This window comes from Petaurus breviceps, unplaced genomic scaffold (assembly GCF_028583685.1).
Source record: "Petaurus breviceps papuanus isolate PSGF00001 unplaced genomic scaffold, PetGlider_PUasm1.0 90352, whole genome shotgun sequence".
NCBI classification, from domain to species: Eukaryota; Metazoa; Chordata; class Mammalia; order Diprotodontia; family Petauridae; genus Petaurus; species Petaurus breviceps.
Genome location: NW_027187228.1, coordinates 619,822 through 627,609, shown reverse-complemented (window position 1 = coordinate 627,609; position 7,788 = coordinate 619,822). Strand labels below are relative to the sequence as shown.

At 45.1% G+C, this 7,788-nt stretch overlaps 1 protein-coding gene across 1 annotated transcript; it reads right to left on the bottom strand.

The window, feature by feature from the left end:
• Positions 1 to 802: 802 nt before the first annotated feature.
• On the bottom strand, positions 803 to 6,428 carry LOC138177222 (gastricsin-like). The gene is made up of 6 exons (XM_069108301.1): positions 6,290 to 6,428; positions 5,561 to 5,760; positions 3,633 to 3,755; positions 2,968 to 3,112; positions 2,286 to 2,387; positions 803 to 1,100 (listed from the first exon to the last, which is right to left on the bottom strand). The coding sequence occupies exons 2-6, from the start codon at positions 5,620 to 5,622 to the stop codon at positions 945 to 947; spliced, it is 588 nt and encodes a 195-aa protein (XP_068964402.1). The 5' UTR covers positions 5,623 to 5,760; positions 6,290 to 6,428; the 3' UTR covers positions 803 to 944.
• Positions 6,429 to 7,788: the final 1,360 nt, after the last annotated feature.

Sequence of the window (7,788 nt, the reverse complement as noted above, 5' to 3'; positions counted from 1 at the left end):
CTTCCAAGTAAATAGGGGAGACATGGTCCCTACACTTGGGATAAGAGGGTCCTGAATTATTTAAAAAGGTTAGACACATTCTAAAATGGATGGGAGGAGGGAGAGATTAGATTATGGGAAGATAAGGAGTTAGGTAGGGGATCAAGCTTCCCTGATGGAGCACACAATGGTCATAGAGGGAACTGAGGAGGCAGTGTGGGACACAGGCAGTTTGGGGCCTGGGAGTGATCAAGAGAAGTACAGTTTGAAGAGAACCAGTGCCTGGTCCAAAGAGTAGGTATTGAATAAATACTTGCTAATTGATTGACTGATAGATATTGCAGAACAAACAACTTAGGCTTACTAAAAGAGTAGAACATGATTGGGTAGATGGAGCTGTTCAGGATAAACATCCCAATTTGACACTTGGTGCTAAAACCAAACTCTAAAATAGGCCCAACACCAATGCGACACCAAACCAAGGAAGTTTGCTATCCTTCCCCAACATCCCAGACCCTCCAACCCCACAAAAAAACATTTGGAATCTAGAATGATACTGGTCAGAAATTACCTTCCTTCCCATCTTGCCTTGGACTTCATATAACTTCATATTTCTTTGAAGGTTCTCTAATTAATTTAACATGTGGATACCATGTGGTTGGTATTTCTATTTCTCTAGAGATAGAGACTGTAAGTTCAGTAACAGCTGGGATAATACCATAGCTAACTTTTGGACACACCAGCACAACACGTAGTACATGGTTTCCCATGCAGTAAAAGCTTGATAAATGTCAAATGAATGAACAAACAAATGAAGGATTAGAATGATTTTTATTTGTAGATTCCCCAACCCCACAATGAAGTTCCAGAATCCATCAATAGAGACAGAAAAGGAGAAAAAAATACAAGAAGAGTTGAGGACAATGCCAAGAGCCAGGAAGATAAAACTAGGTTGGAAGAGGAGCTTAGGCTAGGCTGGCAAAGCCCACCCTGTTGTTGCCTAGGTCGAAGACAGAGTAATAGTTCCTGAGGAAAACATCCCCAAGGATCCAGAGGGGCTGGCCACTCTCAGAAGTCAGGGACATGGTCATGATGCCCACCTCACAGTAGCTGCTGTCACTCTGAAGGTGAGGAGAAGAGAAGATGAGTCCATCAACCCATGAAGACCCACTTCCTCTAGGAAGCTGGTCTTGACTCTCTTGAAGTCAGATTCATTGGGCAGGAGATACTTGCCTTAGGCTTTAGCTACTTTCTCTGGGCAGGAAAAGTTCTAAATCTCTAGAAAAACTTGAGTGACCATACCACCTTGTAAGGACCTGTCCTATCCCTAGATTAATGTTGCCACTATGGAGATAGGATATGGAGATAGCAAGCAATGAACAGTCATTGCATGGTATCATTGTTCCTTGTTTAACCTCTTTTTCACTTATGTTGGAAAATCCAAAGGAGCCCAGATTATGTTTTCTATCTCTCCATTACCCTCCAAACACACATGTGCATGCACTCTGTACAGCGCATCATGCTGAAAACATTACTTAATGTTTGTTACTGAGTGATCGATTAATATATCACATGAGCCACACTGAACTTCTTAAGACATTGCCTGGCACATAGTAAGCATTTAACAGATGTCCTATTTATCATTTATCTATCCATCTTTCTATCTCCCTACTTATCTACTTGTCTACCTTTGTTTTGTGACCATACAGTCCTCCAAGAGAATTTCCAAGACATGGAACCAGAGCAGAGACAGGGAAGTTCTTCCCTGAGGAAGGACCAAACCAGTAAAAAGAAAGAGCTAAGTATTGACCTTTAACCATCTCTCTCTGCTCTTGGCCCCAAGGGAAGACCTGCACAATGGACCAAGCTGCCCCATGAGACAGTGAGCTCCCCATCCCTGAGAGTATTCAAGCTGATGTTGTTGAAGACCACCTCATGGAGATGCTGTAGCAAAGATGACCCTTTTGTGTGCGAGCTGGACCAGATTATCACTGATGCCCCTTCTAATGCTGAGAGTCTATGATTGTATCACATTACATCCTGGAAGAGCTATGTCATAGGGGTGTATCTATTTTCCCCAGACCCCTAAACCTGTGCTCTTTCATCCTTTCTATTCCAAGCAACCTGGAGGGCAGGGAGCCAGGTATTTCTGAGGGTGTGATCTGGTCCCTCCTTGAACCTACAGCTCAATTTTTCACCTCCCTCCCAAGATGGAGAGGAGCTCCTCCCTCCAGTACTCTCCCTGATCACAGGGACCACCCCTGAGAAGGCAAGAATACCTAGGTGGGGGAATGAAGGGAACTCACCAATGAAAGGATGTAGGCAGAGGGAGGAAGGGAGAAGTCGACACCATTGATGTTGAAGGTGAGGGTAGGCAGGCTCTGGATATTGCTGCAACTGACCAAGTACTGGAGGAGAGAGATACAGGAAGAAAGAGATGGGTATGGGGGCAGGTCCTTAAGAGCCCCACCAGATCATGAGTCCTCAGAGTTTCTAGAACATGTTCAGGATAGAGACTCCCAGGCCCAGGTTCTACTTCCCATGATCCACTCTCTCTATACCAGTCCTACCCCAGAGCATTGATCAAACCATACCCCAAGCAAGGCACTTCTAACTCTCAAGGTAATGCTCATAAATGGAACCAGAGGTCAGAGCTTCAGGGTTTTTAGGGGAGCCAATAATGATGATTGCACCTTGTATATACTTAGCACTTTTTTTTAAGCAATTGGGGTTAAGTAACTTGTTCAAGGTTACACGGCCAGTTATTTCTGGGTGTGGTGCTAAGTATCTGAGCCCAGATTCGATCCCCAGGTCATCCCAACACTGGAGCCGGTGCTCTTACTTGCTGAGCCACCTGGTCACCCCTATACCTAGCACTTTAAATTTTAGAGAGTACTTTCCTCCCAGTAACCAGTGAAATACCAAATCCAAGTATAATTATCCCTATTTTATTGATGAGGAAACAGAAGCATAGAGAAGATGCCTTACAGCTCCTTCATCTTCCTCGGCTCCAATGTACTGCATCAGCTCAGAGAACATATCCTGGGGAAGAGTGAGGAGGGAAGTGCCTGTATCCACAATAGCTTGGCAACCATCAGAGCACCAGCCAGTAGATTCACCACCAATGGAGAACCTGAAGGAAGACAGCCAGTGATGAGAGACAGGTTTTGGTGTTGTGCCTTCCTTCCCCTTGCCTGTATTCAAGAAATTCTCTCCCATATCAGCCTCAATTTGCCCTTTGCTGACAAAATACCACTTCTCTCATTTAAGAGAAAACTCAGATTGAGGAATTCTCAGCCATGGTTATCTTGATGGTCCCCAAGCCAATGTTTCTGAATCTACTGGGCTTCTCCTTGAGCTAGGATTTGAGAAAATGGAAATATTTTTTACTTCAATCCCCTTCCTGGTTTGGGAACATGGGGCCCACACATCCATTCTCCTCACTCAACTTTCTTATTTAAAGAACCACCGTAGAGTTGGTCCCTATATACTTGATCTCATTCTTTCTTTGTAAAATCTATTTTATTTAAAGACTTAGGATATCACCCCATGGAAGCCATGACTTTACTCTCTAGACTTTGGATCTCTCCCCTCTAAGCCCCCATTTGTCCCTCTGAGTCCCTCTCCTCCTCTCCCCACCACACCTCACATACCCATTAATGGCAATCTGCCAGTAAGCTTCCTCAATGACAGGGGTCCAGTAGATGTCTCCAGTGTACAGGCTGGTGTCCACTCCTCCAAAAGTGACTTCACCACCATAGTCAGAATTCTCATCCCTGAGGACACAGGGAAAAATATATATTTGGAGGAATAGCAGGGACAGGCAAGGGAGAAAGAGTCCTTCTCTTTCCCTACTTTCTCCCACAACTGTTTTTACTCAGCCCACTGGCCCTGATTACTTATCAGCAACCCCTTCTCCACTTCTCCACTTCCCACATGAAGAAGGAATAGGCCAACCAAGGTCCTTCCTAGCAACCAGAGTCAAGTGGTCAGTGAGCTTTGGAGCTGAGACCTGTAAGCTCATCCCAGGGCAATAGAAGGATACATTTCCTAGGTCTCTGAATCTTTGGAGGAGCAGGATGACAGAGTGAATAGAGAGGTGGTCTCCCAACATCAGGAAGCAGGAATTCTATTCCTGCATCTGACTAGAATGGTTATGTGAAGGTTAAGCAAGTCACTTAACTTCTCATTGCAATTCCCAAGGCTATAAATTGCATTGAGGCAGCTAGGTGGCGCTGCAGTGGATAGAGTGTTGACATTGGAGTTAAGAAGATTCATCTTCCTGAGTTCAAAATCAGCCTTGGGTGCTTAAAAGCTGTGTGTAACTGAGTAAATCAATTGACCCTATTTGCCTCAGTTTCCTCATCTGTAAAATGAGCTGGAGAAGGAAATGCCATACCATTCCCATATCTTTGCCAGGAAAACCCCAAATGGGGTCACAAAGAGTCAGACACAATTGTACAGCCACAAAAATAAGTTTCACATAGAGAACTTCTTACTTAGAAATTCCCTACATGAATTAAATCTCATATCCCTCCTCTTTCCCTATCCATTACTTTATGTATAATGGGAGTTGGATTGGACAACCTCCAAGATCCTTTCCAGTCCCAAACTGATGATGAGGACAATGCTCTCTATATAATCTCTCCTAGCTCTATATCCCTCAGAGTCTATGAATACAGGCCAGGAAAAGGGGAAGAATTGTGACTGCAAACCTCTATCTGTCCTGGTGCTTCCTCAGCCTCTCTATCCAACTTATGTTCCACTGTTCCCCAACAGGAAGAAGACTTGCCAGTCAGGTCAGGCTCCTCAATGTCCCCCTCACCTGACTAAACTTATTACATTGATCCAGGACCTACTCCCTCTCCATCAATTAATCCCCAGTAACCTTCTTGAGGGCAGAGACCACCTCTGAGCTTCTCTATATACTTTGCCCTCCCTGACCCATTCCCATCCCCATTCCACCTTCATGGCAGGTGTTCAATAAATACCAATGAATTCATCCATTTTCCTATTGGGAAATTTAAATTTCCTATTGGGTGGGGGTGGCTAGGTAGTTCAGTGAATAGAGAACCTGCCCTGGAGTCAAGAAGTCCTGAGTTCAAATCAGGCCTCAGACACTTAAGACTTACAAGACTTACTGACCTTGGGCAAGTCACTTAGCCCCAATTGCCCTGCCTTCTCCCCTCCAAAAAATAGTAAAAAAAAAAAAAAAGCAACAAATTTCCTATTGGAAAGGGAGAGGAAAGGAAAGAGCCACAGAGGAGGGGTTCTTAATATTTTCTGAGTGTGTGTCACATACCTCTTTAGAGGTCTGGTGAAATCAATGATCCCTATCACAATATCATATTTTTCAATGCATAAAAGAAAATTTATAAGATTATAAAAGACAAAGATTATATTGAAAAAACAGTTACATATGTGTACATGTATGGATGTGTGTGTATGTGTTGGCATAGATGTTCATAAAGCCCAGGTAAGAAACTCTGCCATAGAGAATTTCTCCAGCTGGGTTCAGGAGACCAGATAGACTCAGGAGGTGGCTGAGGGAGCAGAGGAAGAAGTAAGCCAAGTCACCTACCCGCTAAGGTAGAAGGCAAAGACAGGTTCATTGAGCAGGTCTTCCTGCAGGAAGCCCTGCATGACAGTGGTGGCCCCACCAGAGCTGATGGAAGGATAGGCCAGGCCCAGGATCCCATCGAAATTGGCATACACAAAGCTGGTGCCAGGCTCAGTCTCACTCAGGCCAAACTCCTGGTTGGTGATGGAGATGCCCTGGATCTGTAGGGGTGGGGGAGAAATCCATTAGGAAGGATTGATGTAGAAAAAGGTCATAGGGACATTAGCTTTTGCCCCAGTGTCCTGCAGATGAGCTTAGTCTCCCTAACTTAGTGAAGCAAGTGAGGAGAGGGTCACAACCCACCCAGACTCTGTCCTGATGTAGCTCTCTTCTAGTGACCAGGGGTTAGAGAAAGCAGGATAGCTTCAGGGACTTGGGGCCTTTTATGCAAGGGGCCAGCATGATACATAATTCATACTCCTTAAAGTTCCGACAGCCAGAATAAGCTCACTGCAGAAGGAAGAGGAGGAAAACTAGGCAGGCGGAGCTTCCTCTCATCTATGGTCAGTCTCTCCACAAACTTGAAGAGAACCTTAGAGCTCAGCTTGCTGCCTCTGGCAGCTGGATCCCCACATGTCCCTGCTCCCAGGTTTTCAAGCCTCATAGCTGGAGCTGTGCACCCACCCCTGGGTATCCAATCATGCACTACCCGTTACCACATTCCACCCCAACTCCCCCATAACCACTCACTGTCACAGTGTCATAGCCAAAAAATCCAGTAAGGCTCCCTTTTCCATACTGGATAGAGAAGGTCTGGTCACTACTGGAGAAGGTGGAAGAGTCACTGGGGTTGAACTGGGGATGAGTGGCTGCTCAGACAAAAAGAGGATGTCAGTAAATGCCAATAAGTCCACATCTCCACCCCATTTCCCACTTCTCTGCACTGTGGTGCAGAAAGAGCATTCATGGGGTCAGCAGAACTGGGTTCAATTCTCATCTCTACTATTCATCAGCCACATGACTCTGGGAAAGTCATATAATCTTTTAAAGCCTCAGTTTCCTCCTCTGCAAAATGGTGATAATTATGTACTGGCTATAAGTCTGTTAGCAGTTATAGCCTGATATCACCTGGTTCATTATTAGTATTACCACTGTGTCTGATGGCCCTTATATGGAATCACCTATTCACCTCTAGACCTCAGACTGGGGCAGTGAAGAGGTGACCTATTGGAGGGGAGAGGCAGGTCCCTCAGGGGTTGGGGTTTAAAGAGGTCTGACACATATTTTTCCCCTTCATGTCTGTTCTTTTCTAACTGGAATTCCCATGTTTATTCTTTAACAGTGCCCTTTCTTCCCTTTTCCATTTAACCTCTAAGGTCTCCCCCAGCTTTAACTCCCAAGCATCCAAATCCTGGCCATTCTTCAGCACCCAGTTCAAGTGTTGATTCCCATGTGAAGTCTTTCCCTCCCCCAAACTCCCTTCCAATCTGACACCTAATGATATTTTGTCTTAGGGGTGGCAGGTTGACACCTGTGACTCTGGGGGTGTGTCCCTCTTAACAGTGAGGAAATTGCCTGAAATCTAATTACAGTCTTATCAATAGAACACATAGTAGGCTCTTAACACACCTTAGCTCACCTACTGACTGAGAGTCTTAAAGAGTTGTTTTGGGGCAGTAAAGACAATTTGCTGGTGGCCACACAGTCAGAAAGGAGCAGAAGCAGGATTGGAATCCCAGCTTTCCCAGATCTACACAGACGCCTTGGGAAGTGGGGGCAGCTAATGTTTGATCCATAATCACCCCCACTGATGGGGGGCAGCAGGTTCCAACACGTTCCTTTCCCAGCTGCCACCATGTCTGACCACACCTTCCATTCCCTCTGAACTGGTTTTTCTCCACCTTCCTATTTCTTCCTAAAAATCAGCTCTACAGTGACCAAAACCCATGGATATTTGTAGAGCTATGGCACATCTATGCATGTCCTGTCTACCTAGGAAGATGGCAGAGTCAGAACCAAGTCTTATCTTTCTCTTGCATCCAACCCCATCCAGAAGTACACAGTAGGGGCATCATAAAAATATGTAGGTTGGAGTAGAATAAAATGAGATAAAAGTGATTCTTCTCAGCTCTGCTTCAGGTGTCCTATGTGACCCTAAAAAAAGTGCCAGTCCATTCTGACCCTCAAGTTCACCCAACAGTCCTTCCTTGCCTCCTTTGAAGTAGGTGCCACATTTTCTGTAACTGACC

Bases quoted from the DNA above. Each gene is read 5' to 3' on its own strand.
- LOC138177222 (XM_069108301.1), bottom strand. From the start codon at position 5,622: ATGCAGGGCTTCCTGCAGGAAGACCTGCTCAATGAACCTGTCTTTGCC. The intron at 3,756-5,560 runs GTAGGTGACTTG...CTGTGTCCTCAG, and splicing joins TTTGCCTTCTACCTTAGCGG to GGATGAGAATTCTGACTATG. The intron at 3,113-3,632 runs GTATGTGAGGTG...GTCTTCCTTCAG, and splicing joins TGGCAGATTGCCATTAATGG to GTTCTCCATTGGTGGTGAAT.